This window comes from Puntigrus tetrazona, unplaced genomic scaffold (genome assembly GCF_018831695.1).
Source record: "Puntigrus tetrazona isolate hp1 unplaced genomic scaffold, ASM1883169v1 S000000401, whole genome shotgun sequence".
In the NCBI taxonomy this organism is placed as follows: domain Eukaryota; kingdom Metazoa; phylum Chordata; class Actinopteri; order Cypriniformes; family Cyprinidae; genus Puntigrus; species Puntigrus tetrazona.
In genome coordinates this window covers 305,001-325,000 of record NW_025048054.1, presented here as the reverse complement: position 1 = coordinate 325,000, position 20,000 = coordinate 305,001, and the positions used below count along the sequence as shown (strand labels likewise).

The 20,000-nt window shown below is 32.7% G+C and overlaps 2 protein-coding genes across 3 annotated transcripts in view; one reads left to right on the top strand and one right to left on the bottom strand.

Moving 5' to 3' along the window:
- Positions 1-15,733, bottom strand: part of nup155 (nucleoporin 155) — a 24,774-nt gene extending 9,041 nt beyond the window's left edge. Inside the window, exons 1-23 of one of the 2 annotated variants that reach the window (XM_043231748.1) lie at positions 15,583-15,733; positions 14,487-14,651; positions 14,264-14,401; positions 14,063-14,159; positions 13,763-13,833; positions 12,512-12,604; positions 12,167-12,430; positions 11,768-11,841; positions 11,608-11,699; positions 10,642-10,739; positions 10,297-10,565; positions 9,122-9,292; positions 8,932-9,042; positions 6,962-7,056; positions 6,128-6,213; positions 5,938-6,000; positions 4,793-4,943; positions 4,404-4,470; positions 3,609-3,724; positions 2,704-2,807; positions 2,469-2,602; positions 1,299-1,490; positions 364-502 (exon numbers count right to left, since the gene is read on the bottom strand). In XM_043231748.1, the coding sequence (XP_043087683.1) occupies positions 364-502; positions 1,299-1,490; positions 2,469-2,602; positions 2,704-2,807; positions 3,609-3,724; positions 4,404-4,470; positions 4,793-4,943; positions 5,938-6,000; positions 6,128-6,213; positions 6,962-7,056; positions 8,932-9,042; positions 9,122-9,292; positions 10,297-10,565; positions 10,642-10,739; positions 11,608-11,699; positions 11,768-11,841; positions 12,167-12,430; positions 12,512-12,604; positions 13,763-13,833; positions 14,063-14,159; positions 14,264-14,401; positions 14,487-14,628 (2,767 nt within the window). In that variant the 5' untranslated portion in view covers positions 14,629-14,651; positions 15,583-15,733. The remainder of the gene's footprint in view (positions 1-363; positions 503-1,298; positions 1,491-2,468; positions 2,603-2,703; positions 2,808-3,608; positions 3,725-4,403; positions 4,471-4,792; positions 4,944-5,937; positions 6,001-6,127; positions 6,214-6,961; positions 7,057-8,931; positions 9,043-9,121; positions 9,293-10,296; positions 10,566-10,641; positions 10,740-11,607; positions 11,700-11,767; positions 11,842-12,166; positions 12,431-12,511; positions 12,605-13,762; positions 13,834-14,062; positions 14,160-14,263; positions 14,402-14,486; positions 14,652-15,582) is intronic. The other variant, XM_043231749.1, reaches the window with a different exon arrangement.
- Positions 15,734-16,766: 1,033 nt separating this feature from the next.
- The window catches only part of sgsm1b (small G protein signaling modulator 1b), a 26,775-nt gene continuing 23,541 nt past the window's right edge, over positions 16,767-20,000 (top strand). Inside the window, exons 1-3 of the mRNA XM_043231759.1 lie at positions 16,767-17,015; positions 17,152-17,195; positions 19,453-19,528. Coding sequence (XP_043087694.1) covers positions 17,009-17,015; positions 17,152-17,195; positions 19,453-19,528 — 127 coding nt within the window. The 5' untranslated portion in view covers positions 16,767-17,008. The remainder of the gene's footprint in view (positions 17,016-17,151; positions 17,196-19,452; positions 19,529-20,000) is intronic.

The window sequence follows — 20,000 nt, the reverse complement described above, 5'->3', positions numbered from 1 at the left end:
GAGGGTGCAAAAAAAATCTTTGTAGTTGTCCAAATGAAGTCCTTAGCGATGCAAAGGAAATTCGCTAAATATTTTCACGACTTTTAATAGTAATTAATAATTTTGGCGTAGGAGAAAAATGTATAATTGTTGGCCATTGCTACAAATATACCCGTGCTGCTGATGACCGCTTCTGAGCTCCAGGCTTACTTTTAATGGTGCAAATGGCATTAGAAATGTGCAAAATGTATATCTACAAGAAATCGTGATCGTTATGGAGTAGTCAGCATTTCAAGTTCACCAAAAAGACAAGAGCGCATTTAGATTTTGTGATGCAGGACAACTCTGGTGAGTGTTTTTGATGCACTTCTTGTTTTTCCTCACCCTGCCTGTACTGCGAGCAGACGAGGGGCAGGTCTGTGTGATGACTGATCTGCTGATAGAGACGCAGGGACTCCTTCAGCGTCCGCTCCTTCTCCAGCTTGTTCTGGATCTGTCTGGAGCCCTGCAGCAGCTCGTTGGCCTGTCGGGAGGAAACGGATGCGATAACGTTCATAAAACAAACACGTTCAGCTCCACACCGGCTGGATCACAGACGCGCAATAATAAATAAATATTAAAAGTTACAACAAAAAAAACTGTTAAGGGCACAAAATGTTATTTTTCAAATAAAAGTAATAATTGTAAGTAAAAAAAAAATGATATGAAAAATATGAACTAAAATAAAATGCACAAATAAAGACAATAAAGAATAGCTACACTAGAATAAATACAAAAATTAAGTATTAAAAAATAAAAAAAAAAAACAATACATGATAGCTACACTAAATAAAAACAACCTCTAAGTACTAAAAGAAAAAAAAGCTTATCTCTATAAAACTACAAAATAAATAACTAAAAACAAAATTAAACTAAAGTAAAAACTAATAAAACTGGAATAAGTTAATAAACCTAAAACAGCAAAATAAATGACAAAAAATAAAAATAAATATAACTGAGGTAAATAATAAAAACAGGACCAGTATTTATTTTTTTCACTAAATACATTTAAATTAAAATAAATAAAACTAATTAATTAAACAGAACTAAATATAAAGAAATACAACTGAGATTAAACTAAAATTGATAAAATATATATATATATATATATATATATATATATATATATATATATATATATATATACACAAAAAAACAAAACAAAAAGCAAAAATGTGATTAAAAAGTAACAGATAAAAACACAAACCGAAATATACTCAGTATTTAAAATAAACAAAGTGAATGAAAAACGAAGTAAATGTTTAAAAAAGCAGCGGTACCTTGGAGCAGATGCTGTCGTCGCTGCTGTACAGCAGAGGGCAGAGGTCTCTGAGGTGAGCGCTGACCGTGTCCACAGACGCGCTGTCTTTGATGTACACGTTAATGAGGGCCGTGATGAGAGCGCCGCTCAGCTCCCGTCCAGAGACAACCACATCCTTAAAACTCACGCCCTTCATCTGCTCCTGAAACTCCTGACAGAGACCAAACAGCATCAACAATCTGTTCATTAGCAGAATCTTGCAGTGCGCTTTAAAAAAAAAAAAAAAAAAAAAAAATTGTGGACATTTTAAAGTTAAACGATTACACATAATGCCCTTTGAGAGTTCAAAATTAGGAGCTTTAACCAAGCAAACTTAAATCAGTGAGTTAACTTTAAAGTAGACTCCAAGAAAAAAATAAAATAAAAATATATATATATATATATATATATATATAAAATTTTATATATATTATAATATATATATATATATATATATATATATATATATATATATAATTTTATATATATATATATATTATATATATATATATATATATATATATATTATATATATATATATATATATATATATATATATATATATATATATATATGTTATATAATATAATATATATATATATATATATATATATATGTATATTATATAATATATATATTTATATATATATATATATATATATATATATATATATATATATATATTTTAATTTTAACTTCAAAGAGATATTTTGAATTTGTACTGCCCTTTAAAACGTTTCTTTTGCAGGAAAGCAGGCTTACGAAAACCAACCAAACCTACTGAAACGCTGTAATCATCCGCAGGGAAAATAAAGCACTGTGGCTGCGGAGCTCCCAAACAAGCGCTAAACCCACAGCTCGTGCAACAAACACGTTCACTGCATTCATCACACGCAGCAGAAACAGACCCTGAACGGATCGAGGCATATTTCGAGTCTTAATAAACAAACTCCAAGTGTAATGACCTCAAACAGACTTTTACGTCAGAATTAAGCAGTTTTCGACGTATTAACCATGATTATGAAAAATACACTTTTTGCCTAGAAGACCTATCGTATTCGTACCCTATCACGTGACCATGAAAATAGTGAGACTATCGGTAGAAGAGTATCTGAGAAAGCACGGCGGGTAAGGGAGCGGCGGGCCGTACTTTGGGCATCTCTGAGATGATGAGGCTGAACTGATGATCACACAGAAGCTTCCAGAGCGCCAGCGTCTGATAGGAGCGATGAACCAGCTGCTGCATGGCCTGAAGAGACGCTTTCTCGTACACTTGAGCCTCCGCTGAGGAATAAAGGACAGTGAATACCCGAACACACACACAGACGCGCACACACACACACACACACACACACACACACACACACACACACACACACACTCACTGTGGTACTTCCTCTGGAGCTCCTGCTGCACCTGCTGAGAGCTGGAGCCATCGGGACGCATGAATCCCAGAAGCCTTTGCTGTAGGTTTGCCGGCGAGCTGAAACTGAGGAGATCAAGTAGGAAGCATGGTCACGCATTTTCATTTAAAATAATGATAACAACCGTTCATGAAACTAAGGAACAAAAAAAAATAAACGAAGACCAATAATAGTATTTCAATATTAAAAACACATTTCAATAAATATCTACAAAATGTGACTCAAAACTCATTTAAAACTAATTTTATAGAATATAAATTATAGATCATTTAATTTATTTTATTAAATAAAGTACACAGTTATAAGTACATAATTGAAAATTTGTAAAAACAAATTAAATACTAAAATGTATAAATGGTAAAAATACATATATTTAAGGAAAATATTAATATTTTACATAAAGTAAAATAAATATTTTTAAAAATAATATTTTTAATTAATTTAACACACAAACTTAATGTTAATAAATAAAAATTTGTAAATAAAACAAATTGAATACTAAATAAATAAAGGTTTAAATAATTATGTTTATAGAACATATTTATTAAAAAATAAATGTATTTAAAATAAAATTAATAAACTATACACTAGTCAACATGGATCTAAGTTGTCCAAAAACCAAAATGCATCGTCTTGGATTAAATTTTGCGATTCATTTCAAATGTCAACTAAAATCTGAAAAAAAAAAAAAAAACTGTCAATGAATAAATCTGAAAATAAATAATTTCTAAATAAATGAAAACTGTAAGTAAAGAAATGTTACAAATAAAAAAGTCTAATAAAAGAAAATAGATAATAGATCTGCTGTTGAGCTGAAACTGAAGTGTATTACTACATGAGCATTAGAGGATATGAAGGGCACCTACTTGCCCACACCCAGAGAAGATGGACTGAACTGGGAGTTTTTGTCGAGGAATTCCTTCAAACCCTGAAGCTCCATCAGGATGACCTCCAGGTCAGATGAACTGGCCGTGCTCTCCAACTAAAACCAAAGAACATCATGAGGGAAAAACACAGAAGTGTGCTAGAAGAGATTTCAGGCATGCTGCAAAGAAACCAAATGCTTGACGGGCAGGAGCCTTTTTCTGATCGGCTAAAAAGAAGGACAATAAAGAAAAAAATAAACATCAACTAAAGGTAAATATAGGAAAAGAATTGTCAAATTAAAAAAAAAAAACTCTGGAACACAAGCAGAGCAAAAAAAATAAAAATTGCTGCAAAAATCTGTAACTATAAACTAAAAAAAAAAAAAAACCATTAAATAAAAAAATAATAAAATAAATAAAAATAAATAAATTTTATATATATATATATATATATATATATATATATATATATATATATATATATATATATATATATATATAATTCTAAATAATGTATTACCATAAATGCTCTAAGATCAATTACTCAAAACAAATAAATACATATAAAAACAAAGATTTTTTTTTAAATGGTTCAAAATGTGTTTACTAAAAAAAGTGAAATAAATAAAAACTAAAGGAAATAACTAAAGCATTATTGTAAAAATGGTCAATAAAACAAAATAAATAGATGAAAACATAAAGCAGCATTTTTGAAAAAACGCCCTCAAATTGGTCATTACTCCCAAAGAACATAAAAATAAAAAAACATTTTTTTTTTAATCTGGCGTTACTCACAATAGTCACAGTCTGACTGCCTTTGGCTATAGCGGTCTCCACCGAAAGACTCCCATCCCACACATTCCTGCATCAACATTAAAAACACATAAGTGCATTAAGAATCACATTTTTTTTTTTTACATGTACAATATATATTTATATTCACAATTAATATTAAACATGCATGCATCAAGTATAAACAACTTATTTTTTTAAATATATAAATACGCGTTTGTATATAAATAATGTATATACGCACGCAATATAAAAAATAAATATACACAGCATGCGCACATATGCTCGCATACACGTTTTTTTGAATCGATTAATCATGATTAATTGCTTTGCGGCCCTAGAAGTGTTCGTAAGGTCGTAAAGGTCTGTATTTAAGCGTGCCGCTGACTGACCCCAGTATACGTGTGAAGTAGATACTGATGCCGTTGTGTTTTCCAGAAAAGATGACCTCGGGTCCAGACGACACCGCTGTGACGGCCGCGCCGCTCGGACTCATGGGAGTCGCTGGGATGTAAGGCGTGGACACGCTCGGTGGGAAGACGCCTGGTGAGTCCAGACGAGAGAATTCACACACAACACAAAACACACTCATAAAACAACACCACTCACTGTTAATATTCAAGCATGAAATAAGACGGGACGAAACCATCATTACGATTTAAAAATGATACTCCATGTTTAGAATAACGTGCAAAATAACAGGAAAAAGACAACAGGAAGATGCATTTTGGGCCTGAAATACAGAATCGATTCTTAACGTTTTTTTTGTCTTCCCCACACCAAGTAGTTTTTTTCCCCTAAATGTGACTAGATTTGAGAAAAAATTAAATAAATAAAAATTATAATAATAATATACATATATATGAATAAATATATATATATATATATTTTTTTCTTTTTAAACACTTGCTAATCCTATCATTCAGAATACGTGATGCATCGTCTATTTTTATTAAACCCCTAAAATACAGACATTACTTACTCATTTAGAAAGATGCCAAAAACTAATTCATCCGAAAATGAACATTAACTCGCTCCTCAGACCATCTAAAATTTGTTTGTGCATCAGATTTGGAGGAACGTAGCGCCGCATCACTTGCTCGGCAATGGCTGCATTGCAGTGAATGGGTGCCGTCAGGATGAGAGCACAAGCAGCTGATAAAAACATCAGATCGAAAAGTTGTTTTGGTTCGTAAATGGTGCGTGATCTGTGCAGATTTCCCTCCTGGTTCAGATTAAGGATTAATTAGCATTTCAGTTAAAAACGTGTTAATGCGGGATTTGTCTCCGCTTTAGTCATCTCCAGATGTTAAATGAAGGACTGGTTCGCGATTTTTTTTATTTATTTATTTTTTAATTAGACTCTCATTCTGACGGCACCCATTCGGAATACATTGGCGAGAAAGCGCTTTCATGCTACATTTCTCTAAATGTGACGGAAAACCAATCTCGTCCTAATCTTAGACGGCCCGAGGGCGAGTAAATGTTTGGCAAATGTTCATTTACGGATGCATTAATGCTGAGATCGACTATATACCTGGCGCAGGTGTGGCAAGAAAACTGGGGTTTGGAAGGGGGCTGCCGACAGACATTGGGGATCCTACAAATCACAGCAGACTACAGATTAGACATTAGTGGACACTGACACGTGAACAACCAGCTAGCAGTGACTGGACATGGTTAATGGTTAAAACGTGATCATTTCGACGAGGCGAGATGTTAGTCACCTGGTACGGGCGAGCTGAAGAGCGGCCCGACGTTACTGGGGGCAGAAATGGCAGATGGGAAACGCATCTGAGCCTCTCCGCCATATCTGCAAAAAAAATTAAAAAAACACCTTAGCTATTAATAAAAACTGCGAGCATAAGGCTGCATAAGGTATCAAATATATAAAATATATATATATAAAAAAAAAAAAAAAAAAAAAAAAAAAAAAAAAAAAAATCGCACAAGCTGTCAAATAAAAGTCCTTACTAAAATGTCCTAACAAAAAGTATTTGCTATAATAAATATACACATGTGTTAAATATAATGCATTTATATGATATAATATAATGTAATAATATTTTATATAAAATGCTTGACAATAATTGCTTTGAATAAGTCGCAACACTGTGGATTAAAAGCATCTGTCACATGAATAAAAAGCAATATAAATCAGTCGGTTAGCATTGGCCATTTAATTTAACTGATTCAACAACAACAAAAAAAAATAAATAAAATAAATTATATATATATATATATATATATATATATATATATATATATATATATATATATATATAAATCACACAGCATTTTGCATATACTAAATATTATATTAATTATATTATTATATTAGATTATTATTTGTTTGTTTGTTGTTATATTGGTGTAAATAATATAGAAAAAATAGTTTGGTTATAGTTGATTCTTTACACATTTTGAAACTATCTGGCAACGATGACTGAATGGTTCTTCGAACAAAAAAAAAGAAAAAAAGACCCTTAAAGCCATTTCAAAGCAACCACAAATATCATCGAAAGCCTGGGAAAGATCAATCAGGTGAAGTTGTCTCTGACCTGAAGAAGGCTCGTGTGGCCCACACAGAAACCTCTCGATCGCAGGCAGCTGAAGAACAGGCCAAGATGAGCGCCGTGGCACACGCCTGACCCTCCTGTACAGAATTTTTTTTTTTTAGATTTTTCTGGATGCGTTCGGTTTTTCTGGACTCCTTTTAACCGTTTAATCAAAAAGCATGTCTGAAACAAAATCACGAAACCTACACAATTACACAAAAGTGACATGTTTAGCACCCTACGAAACGTTTAGACTTTTTTCCACTTTAAGTTTTATTAACAAACACTGCTTTAGCACGTCTAACTATTTTAATGCATAAAATAGTGCATACTTAACTTAATGCAAACTTTATTTTTTTTAAACCTATTCCTAAATTACCCTTATAGCAAGCGTTTATTGCCCCTTCAGAATGTCTGTGTGCCTTTAAATGTTTCTGGTTATCAAATAAAAAGGCATAAAAGATTAAAGGAAGAGTTCATCCAAAAGTAAACAATTCTTTTATCTTTTAATGATTTACCCGTTTTGTTCTGGTAAACACAGCAGATTATGTCCATGTCTTGTTTTAAGTTAACGTATAAAGCTGACAAAAGATCAGGTGCGTTTAGTCTTAAAGTGACAGCAGCCTAGAAATCCCTACTTCTGTCTGGTCTGCTAATCGAACAGCAGCACAGCTTTAACAAAGATTAATCTGTATCCAATGCAATAAGCGTAATTTTACACTTATACACTTATTTCTGCACCTGAATACTACCATTACTGTCTTTAGCCTATAATTTTATGTCATTATGCGTTTTGCGTGCAATTGCTCTTGTTGTATTAGCTACCGACTTTAGCGGTTAAGCTAGCAGTTTCTGCTGGGGTATAGAAATCCTTAAAGTATGCTTTTTAGTAATAAACGAAAAGCAAACTTTTTTTTTATTATTATCCGTCGCATCACTACTACTGAACAGTAGTAATATTTCTGTCTTTAAGTTAAACTGAATCGCCACGACAAATACCAGCTAGTTTTACGTCTGCGTCATTCATTGAGAAACACACAGAACATGCATTAATCCCTAATCGCAGATTAATATTCAGATACTAGTCAATATCACGATTTGATTTAAGTGCACTGAACTACTTTCGATCAAGTCATTCGGTTTGATAAACTCTATGCTATTCTGCATTTTTCTGTATTTTTTATGTTAATATACTCCACAAATCCGACACCAGATAAAAGTATTTTTTTACTAGTGTGTGCAGGACACTATAGTTCACTTATTTAAATGAAGACGGCTAAATATACTGAAACTCTAGTAAAATGTGGGATCAAAAATGATTCAGAGCATGTTTTGCTCTGAGCTTTGCTTGGTAACTAGTATTACCTAATTATGTTATTATTTAGGCTGCTAATATTGTCTCCTACAACAGGTTTACATGCATGCGAGGTGAAAGAAACGTTTTAAAAGCGTGTTTAATACGCCTCATTTTTCAACGATTTTCAAACAGTTGAAGCAGTTCTAAGATTCAGTCTCTCTAAACTCCTCCCTTTCATGAGCCGACTCTGCTCTGATTGGTCAGACGGCCTGGTCTGCTGTGATTGGATGAGGTGTTTGTGGGCGGAGTCAAGTCGTTGGCGGCCGGCCGATGTAAAACACAGGCGGGATTTACGAAAACGTGCGTCGAAGTGCGATACGAATTACTAACGACTTTTTTCAGGCTGCATCGAGTTGATTATTTCGAGAGACAACTTTCGGATGTACAAGTTTGCAGATGGTTTACACATTACACGCTGCATTAAAGGCAATATTGGAAACATAATAGAGGCACTTTAACAGCTAAAAAGTTTTTGGTTGATTTATTACATACCATAGTTTTTATTTTATTACCCTTTTCTAAGCTACAGCACAAACTTGTGAAAAACGCGTCTGGATCATTTTTGGTTTGACTATTTATGGACACACACACACACTAAATTGTCTGAAAGGTGTACCCCGTGAAGCTTGAAGAAGCGCTCGATGTCGTCGCTCTCTCCTCCGGCGCTGCTGACCAGCAGGTGGCGCAGCTGGTCGACCGGACGCAGCTTGTGGAAGATGTGACTTCCCTGAAGACGGGCGGAAAAAAACACACACCGTGAGAGAAGAGCACCGCGGGGGACGCCGCAAGCAGAGGCCCGATCGTACCTGAGCGGACAGGAGAACAAACTTCTGCGGCGGGACGCTGTGCTGCTGAACGACTAGAGGAGCGTCCGTGACCGGAACGAGCTCTTTATTGAGCGGAGTGAGGATTCTGGGAGATCTGCTTTCCTCGATTGAACACAGAGCCCACGAGTGACCGTCGACATTCACCGTCATCTGGACAAGACAACAAAACAGTGTCATCGTGATTAACTATACAAGTCAAATCGCGACTTTTTACCTGCAAGATATAAAAATATAAATAACGTTTTCCTCACATTTATGACTTTTTTTTCCCTCAACTTTTCTGCCACAGCGAATGCGACTTGTCTTACAACTCAACAATTTTTTCTAATTTCAGTAGTATATTTTTCTAAATTCATTTTTACTTATTTGTTTTTAACTCCCATTATTATTTCTGGAATTATTTTATTTTTTCATTTTTATGGTTAAATTGAATTTTTAAAATCAAAAACTACATCTAATTAAATAATGAAAGTTACAAATTATATACAAAAACAAAATTAAACAATTTCATTTCTTCTTAATTTTTACCAAAAATCCATTTAAATAGTTTACAATTTTAATATCACACTTTCAACAAACAGTATGTCTAGTAATAAAAAGCTTCTAATTAATTAAAATGATGAATTTAGTACTAATTATATTTTATAATATATTTTATATTTAAAGGCTTTAAAAATTTACCTTTTAGTCAATTAAAAGGAACCCTATAATTTTCTGGCAAGCAAAGTATAACAGGCGTTTACTGTTAAAACTAAAAGCATGGGTGAAATAAAAACAGTGTGATTATTTCTTAAAACAATTTATCATTACAATATATATATATATATATATATATATATATATATATATATATATATATATATATATATATATATATATATATATATATATATAGAGTATTACAACGATTCATTAATAATATATTCTGGCATAATTTGGCATACACCAAATGGTTATTTCTGACCTTATATTAAAAAAAAATAAACTGTAAAATCAGAATATAAAATAAAAATTGTAAGGAAAAAAAATCTGAATTGAGATAGAAACAGATAAAAAGGAATGGCATTTTTTAATTAATTTTATTCCAAGGCGGAAACTAAACAACAAATGAAGCGACCAGCCAGACAGGAACAGGAAATAACAACATCTCTGACCTGAGCTTCCATGAGGGGCTTTTTGAAGGGGAAGGAATCGTGATTGATGCACCACAGAACGTCGCTGTCTTCCGCCTCAGACGCCGCCATCAGCAGAACCCCTTTACTGTAGAGGGACTTGTGGACTTTGGCCGGTTTCTGGAGGGTGGAGGACGCGGAGAAGCCGGGCGGCAGCCGCACGTGAACCAGCGCCAGCATGCTGGGCCGCGCTGAGAGGTGTTTGGAGTTCGGAGGAGCGAAGGGGACGGCGCTGAAGTAAAGACGCACGCCTGAACGACACAGAAACACGGCTCAGAGGACTCTCAGACCCCGCGACCCGCTGGAGTGTCCCTTTCTAAACCTTACCAGCATGAGTGACGGCCAGCAGCTGACAGTCTGACGACTCCGAGCGATCGATTACTGCGATCTGAACGACCGGTTTAAACACGGAGCGGTCGATCGTCCTGAAAAACAGGCAGGAAAACTTATGAAAAGCAGGAGTGCACGATATAATGATCTCGACCAATTTTTTTTAATGCATTTTATTTTTTCATTCATAAAAAATTACTTTTTATTAATGTTATAATAATAATAATAATAATAAAATTTAATTACTATAATTATTTTTATTAATTCCGCGTTTATTAAACGCGATAAATGATTCATGTGTAATACTGTAAGCTTTTACGATATTTATATATAAAACTTTTTATAAATGTTTACACTTAATGTTAATGATTAATTTTAATTTTAAAATTAAAAACAATTAGCGAGCACAATATATTGGTGACCATATTAATGGCTCATTTTAATCCAATGAGATGATTTATTATTAATAAAAGATGCCATCTTGGTGGCATTTATTGTCGATAACATTTTAATGATAAAATAACATTTATATATTCCGAAAAACCAGGAGCTCATATGTTGAGCGATTACATTTTGCATTGGATATAATTTAAATTAATATAATTGTGTAAACAATGTTTTTATTTAAATGTATAACCTTCTTAACAGTATTTATTTTGCACAGAAAAAAAATATGCACGATAATAATAATGCAATTATTTATAAGAAGATTTATTTCACATGCATTAAAGCTTTTTTATAATAAAACAATAACACAATTAATAACGATAATTTAATTTACAATTAACAAAAAGCAAATAAATACTTGATATAATAATTTATATTTCATTTATATCATGAATATCACTTATATCATTTAAATGGAAGAAAACGCATTTATCCCTTTGAGAGAAATCGTTCAATTTCGATTATTATATCATAACGGCTAATCAGCTATTTATCAAAAACGCAGGCGAAGCTTACCTGGCGATGTTTCCGGCCGCTGAGACGACGGAGCTCTGAGACATGGCAGCGACTCGACTCATTCCCTGCCCATCAGCGCCTAGATCATACACCTAAAAGAAACAGAAATCACATTAAAACCCATCGAAAGCCGAGTCCGGCTCGGTGCCCGGACACCCACCTGCAGGACGCCCTTCTCCGAGCGAGTGTATAAAATGTTCCTCGAGTTATCGACAGCAATCTGGACAACCGGATCTGAAACGAACCACAAGATTTAAAGTGAGGCATTCAGCTGGGCTTACGATATGTAGCGTCTGCGATATAATGATGTGCGATTATCATTATTAAGTATTTTGCAAAAACCATCGTGCATTCGTTCTATTAAAATGCGTTTAAAACGACCACAAATTTATACAGATATATAGAAAACAGCATGCATTGATTTTCTCTAAATGCCGATTTAATTTGCTTGGTAACAACCCCGTTTAATCAGTCGCGTTATTCTAATCGAATCTGACTTAAGAGCATGCACAGTTAGAAATAAATATTTTTTGTCGATACGCTCCCGAACGGCTCTCACCGTCCTCGGAGAAGGAGAACTGCAGCAGTGAGGGGACGAGGAAGGACAGGCTGCTCTTGGAGTGGTTGATCTTCCTGCAGCGCTGACTGAACCAGCCCGCTCCGGCCTGGTAGGCGATCTCGTACAGACAGCCGTCTTTGCCCGCCATGAAGATGCGGCCCACGTCCGTGGAGGTGATGGCCAGCAGGTAGGTGTTATCCGTGGGGATGGAGTAGAGAGGATCTGGCAACAGCTGCATGGCTCCTGACATGCTGTCGTTCAGGCCTGAGACACACACGGGGGGAGACGGAGAATCAGTCGGCACGCACGGGATGATTCGATCGCATCTGAACTGGAGACACGCACCTGTGTGGGCTTTAGGGAAGCTCAGGCCCAGGATCACCACATCCACCGGCGTGGCCAGTACTAACAGGAAGTGGATGTGAGGCTGGAAAATACCTGGAACAAACAAAACTACTTAGTTGACCTACACTCGTGGTTTCAAGAATCAGTCACATTTTTAAAAACCATGACTCCAGGCTTAGTTATTGTTTTGATTATTACTATAGTTTTTATTTCTATACATACAATGCAAATACAAATAGACAAACATAAAAGAGTATATATATTATACATTTAGAAAATATGTAGAAATAAAGTGCTGTCAAACGATTTATCGCATCTGAAATGAGTCAGTGTTTACTGTGTATATTTATTATGTATCCATGAATATAAACACTCTATATAAGTGCTGTCAAATAATTAAATCGCATTCAAAATAAAAGTTTGTTTACATAATATATGCAGGTTTACTGCAATAATAAACTAACAGTACAGAACATGCAGTACATATTTTGAAAATATTCACATGCATATACATTTAAAATCTTTATATATATATATATATATATATATTTTACATTTTACATAAGTTACATTTAATATAAACCATATTTTTAAATTTACTATAAATGTCATTTTTCTTAAATATATACATGCATGTATTTTTATTCATATATAAGTAATAATTTTACACAGCACACACATTATATAAACAAAAACTATTTTGGATGCAATTAATCATTTGACAACATATTATATATGTAACAATTTATATATATATATATATATATATATATATATATATATATATATATATATATATATATAAAAAAATAAATATTAAAAAAAAAAAAAATATATATATATATATATATATATATATATATAATAAAAAAAAATATATAAAAAATATATATATATATATATATATATATATATATATATATATATATATATATATATATATAGTGCATAAAAATATTATTATTTTTATGTTAATTCTGATTCTTGTTATTCTCTTGATTTTCACATGCAAACTTTTGTGCCGATTTTGTGTACACTTAAATTCAGGTGCATCATAAATTAAGTAAAAGAAAAAACTGAAACTAGGACTACCCAAGTCAATAAAATATTTGGAACATAATCAGTGCTAAAACATTAACTTAAAAAAAAAAAAGGAACCCAGAAGGAACTATTTATATATTGTTGATAAAACACCCGAAGAATCAATCCGTAACATTCTCACTTCCTTCTGAGAGCGACCACAGAACTAACCTGGCTTAGGTTTGACCAAACCGACTGACAGTATAGTTTCACTGAGCCCGTCAAAATACGCCACATCACTCCTAAACAAACAAGACAACAACAATAAACATGACTGAAACACTTCTAGAAACGTGCCAGCACTATGTTCATTTACTTTGATTTTTGGGGTGTGCTGGAAAACCTTCACAAGATTTAAAGTTCACGCACTTCTCTCATTTAGATGCACAATCAGCTATATTACATGCTAAAGGAAAGGTAAAAAAAAAAAAAAAAAGTGCTTTTAATTCTATCTAATGTGCTGATACTCACCCATCCTCGTAATTCCACATAAAAATGTCATTATCGATGGTGAGCCACGCTCTGGAGATCTCAGGGAAGACTCCCATCATGCAATTGCACTGCATATCTGGTCAAACGGGGCAATTAAGGCACCGCAAACAACTTGATGGAGTAATACTACGAGACGCTCTGAGAGTACGGTTTATTTTGTGCATCTGTGTGGTAGGATACGACCGAACTGCTCGACGAGCTCCGGAGGCAGAGGAACCCTGCGGATGGCGCTGAGCTCAGGAAGACTCGGCACGCTGATCAGCCCCGGGCCCTGCAGAGGATAATCCATGTCCGACATCCCCGAGAGCGAAGGCATATCTGCCAAACATCAGACAGAAGCACGTGAACATGTTTTATGCCCAACGAGCGGGTCTTAAAGGCCAAGACGGACAGCATCTCTTACTGTGTGACGGGACATTGAGGAGCTCTGACAGGTCTGGGAAGCAGCGGTCCTCCTGCAGATGCCTGTCAATCAAGCGGCTGGAGTTTTCCAAAGCCTCCTGGAGAACTGCGGCTGGGCTGCTGGTGCCCAGACTGGACGGCATGATCACTGGAGACTACAAACCACCTAAAAGAGAAGAACATAAATCTATTATATTTAAAAATAAATTTATAAAAAAAAAATAAATAAAAAATATATAATATATATATTTTTTTCTTCACACTAAACAAATATATATACAAAATTTATTGTAATAATATTTTAATAGAATATATATATATATATATATAAATATATATAATATTATAAAAAATATATATATATATATAATATATATATATATATATATATATATATATATATATATATATATATAATTAAAATATTACACACACACATATATATATATATATATATACACATTATGAATAAATTAATACATTAGAGCCTACATTTCTACATACGTATAGAAATTTACATATATACACATTCATCTACATAAACATTTATATTAATACAAATACACACACTAACACGCTTTCAACACGTATAAAATAAAAATCTAATATATATATATATATATATATATATATATATATATATATATAGAGAGAGAGAGAGAGAGAGAGAGATTTTTATACTATATATATATATATATATATATATATATATATATATATATATATATATAAAAATCTAAAACAAATATGCATACTTTTCTCAAAACTAGGACAAGAATAAATAATAACTAACGTTAACTTGAAAAAACGTTACTTGAGCCGTGTCTTGAACAGCATTATGAAAATTAATTGCTTTATACAGCCAAGTAACTCAGCAGTGACTGTAATAACCATATCCAGTCATAACACACAAACAATGAGCATTAATTTACCGGATTTGAGAACAAACATGTTAAATTAAATTCAAATGAATCGGAAATGTTGCGTAGCTTTAGCCACGCGGCTAATTCATAACACTGAACACACCGAAGACATCGGGTATTCTCTAAAGAGCTTTACTCGAGCTCCGGATAAACAGCGATTTAAAATAAACTCACCTCTGACTGAAAATGATATTCATAAAATATCAGGTGAAAGTGAAAGAGGTGAGTTTGTGAACTTCAGTGACTCCCGCCAAGCGCGTGCGACTGCACTGTTGAGGGTGAAGCGCACCGGAAACACGCGCATGTTTCAAAATAAAAGTCACCGCATTCTCCTGCCTCCTCTGCAGAGCCGATTTGAAAACAGTGAGTTTCAGACCATTTAAAAAATAATTATAAATTCAGTTTAAATTTGCTATCTAATCATACACCCAGACTGTCTGCTGTGTGGGTGGCTTCTTTATTTTTACAACATAATTGAAAATTAATCTCATGATGGTTCTGCTACTCCATAAGTTGATTTTTTGTGCATATTTCTAGAGTTGTAATACTCATATCTCTGCATGGTCTGTTTATGCACTTTTTTTAGTTTTTGGCCTAGAGTCGCTATATAAATAATTATAATTTATAAATAATATTTCTTAAATAATATAAAATCTAAAATTAAACGTACAGTTATTGTTTAAATAAAAACCTAAATACCTAAATCATAATACAATATATATCAATTAATCGCATCAAAAGTTTTTAGATAATATATGAATATGTACTGTGTATATATATATATATATATATATATATATATATATATATATATATATTAATAATTAAATTAAAGTTATATATTTAATTATTATGAATTTTTTAAATTATGTATAAATTTATTATGAAATTATTAAATTATTATTATTATATTATATTATAACACATACACACACACACACACACACACACACAAAATAAATATACAGGATACACAAAAACTTTTATTTTGGATTCGGTTAATCGTTGCCCAGCGATAAATAGCTATAATAAATAATAAATGTAATAATAATAATAATATATAATAATATAAAGCATCTAAAATCAAAACCTCGAGACACTGCATAAATAAAGCCCTAACTAATTAATTTATAATACAAAATATACAATTTCAAAGTAAAGAGGTGGAAAATCAGGTTTTTATCATCATTTTATCGGATTTTGAAAACCTTCATTGGGAACTTGAAAACATAAATAAAAAAGCAGCCTCAAATGTAATCAGCTACTTTACCTTAATAAATCTATTTTAATAGTTTTTAATAGAGTAACTTAATAGAGCAATCTATTTCCCAACAGCGATTTTGGGATCGATTCGCGTTTTGGAGTTTTTTTATGCGAACACCTGGCAACCCCGCGTCCGACGCGCCGCAGACGAGGAGCGCTCCTGAAGCGCAGCATCCCGACGGAGACCGGCTCGCCCCGACGACCGGCGCGGCGCATCGCTCACGACCGCGGCGCGTCGACGCTCGACGCCACGCCCTGCGCGCGCAGCTCTGACTCACGACGACGCGCTTCGTCCTGCGCACATTCATCGCTCGCACGGAACCGCGGACCCCGAGCCATGGCAGGTGAGGCGCCTTTCGTGCCTTTTCTTTTTTTTTTTTTTTTTTTTTTTTAACGGACGAGCTTCGGATGAGAGAGACGGCATCTGTGTGTTCGTGTGTGTGTGTGTGTGTGTGCGCGCGCGTGTGTGTGTCTTTGCAGAATCCGAGACGCGTCAGAGGCTGCTGCGCAACGTCAAGAAGGAGGTGGGGGACGCGCCGGCCGTGTCTCTCCGTTTATCAGACACCGAGCGGGCGATCGGTAGACGCTGTCGATCGCTGAATCCGATCGTGTCGACCGGGGCTGCAGGTGCTAGATGTGCCGCGCGCGCGCGCACGCTCACCCGCGCGCGACCATGCCGCGGCGCGCGCCCGCTCGTTAGCGCGTTTTATCCAGAAGAGCGTCCAAACAAGGTCATTCCGGTCGGCGTCATCAGCCGTTTGCTTCCTTAAGGAGCTCGGCGCGATGAAGACGTGTCGCGTTGTCTTCCTCTTTCTGCGCTGGCAGACAGAAATCGGCTTGTTTTGACGTTTAACCTCGCCACTGGACAAGTCATGCATCATATATGCACGTATATCCACATTTATTAAGTGTAACCTAATAGAAGATCATCTAAAATGTTCTCCTGTATTTGAAGTTATTGTCCTTTGCAATAATGGCACTAATATATCGATATAAACACGTGATAATACTCTGTGAATAACAGTAGTAATAACACATGATAATTGAATAGTATGTAAATAAGAATAATAATAATAGTAATATGTAAATATTAAGTCAATATATTATTGTATTACACTAACCCTAATTAGTTAGAATATAATATGATAAAATAATGCAAATAGCGCATTTATGAATGATTGTAGTTTAGCAAAATAATAAATATAAACTAATAAATATATTAATATATAAAATATTAATGCAATATAAATTATATAAATAATATTGCTAAGACAATAAACATAAATAATTTTAATATAATTTATATATATTTATTATATAAATAATATAATTAAATCAATAGTAGTCATTTAGATATTACATTTACTTATATTAAACTGCGCTTATATTATATATAAGTAATATCATTCAAATGCCGTATTTGTGATCATTTATGATATTATATTTTACTAAAAATAAATTCATATTATTTATTATGTAATATATAGATACAAACACAATGCTGTATATATTTAAGAGAAATATTTAATATTTAAATGTTTTATATGTATAAATACAATATATGAACGTTATAAAATATATATATATTTTTTAAAAATATAAAAAATAATAAATAGAAATATGTAAATGTTTATACATGTAACTTTTTTTCAATATAAACACTGTACGTGTGTGTTTATGTATACATAATAGAAATATTTAATATTTTATATTTTTATATTTTATATTGATAAATATTAATATATGACAGCGTTATAAATATATAAAATATATTTATATATATATAAATATATATATATATATATATATAATATATTTATATATATACATATATATATATATATATATATATATAAAACATTTTATTTATGGATATATATATAATATATATATATATATAATTATATATATATATATATATATATATATATATATATATATATATATATATATATATATATATATATATATATATATATATATAATTTTTAATTATTTTTATATATATGTATATATAAATATAGACACATACTTGAGTTTCTGCAGCACCACCTAATGGAAAAATCAAACAGTTTTTATAAGGAATTGAATACTTGCGATGAAAAGAAGGTGAAATACAATTTTGTAAGTACAGATGGGAGCAGATGTGGCTCAGAGAGTAAAGAATTCACGAACGTAAACGTGCTTTTAATCTGGAATCTTAAAGTGATGATCCTCATATGTGACTGTGTACTATAAAACCAGTCATAACGCTCATCTTTTTGAAATTGAGTTTCATGCATTGATACAACTATTAGAAAATCTGGAATCTGAGCGTGCAAAAAAATCTAAATATTGAGAAAATCGGTTCTTAGCAATGCATATTATTAGCAATGCAAATTAAGTTTTGATACATGAGATCTTTACTTAATAAGCTATTGATTTCTGGCATTAAAAAACCCATATAGCGTATCGTTGGCTGCTCGTTTTCCTTTAGCTTAACCTGACGCACTAACGAACCGAAATGAATAAAAAACGACACGCATTTAGGCAGAAAAAAAAGCACGTAACAAAAAAAATGACTAAAAGATGAACCAAAATCGAAATGAAAATGTGAATAAAAAGGGAAGGACTCGTCCTTCAGAGTGAGAGAGCTGTGATCGCTGCACATATGTCCATCTGCACACGCTATACACTCATTATGAGAAACCGTGAGTAAGAGAGTGTGTTCGTGACTCAGCGTGGAGCGCAGGACACGCGTGTTCAGATTCTCAGATGTCGCTTTTCTTTGTGGACTTTCAGGTCAAGCAGATCATGGAGGAGGCCGTGACTCACAAGTTTGTGCATGAAGACAGCAGTCACATATTCTCCTTCTGCGGTAAGATGACCTTCCTTAAAATACCCAGAAAGAAGAGGAAAGATTATTATTATTATTTTGTGAATTGTAATAATTACTATATTAATTATTTTTATTTTATTTTATTTACAATTATTATTATTGTTAGTAACAAAAATATGAAACCTCAATTTTTTATATATATATATATATTTACAATTATTATTATTGTTAGTAATACAAATGTGAAACCTCTCTCTCTCTCTCTCTCTCTCTCTCTCTATATATATATATATATATATATATATATATATATATATATATATGAATTGAGGTTTAATTTTTTTATATATGTTATACTTAAATTACGTGTAAAAAAAAAAAAAAAATATATATATATATATATATATATATATATATATATATATATATATATATATATATATATATATATATATATATATATATATATATATATATATATATATTTATAAATATAATATCAGAATATATA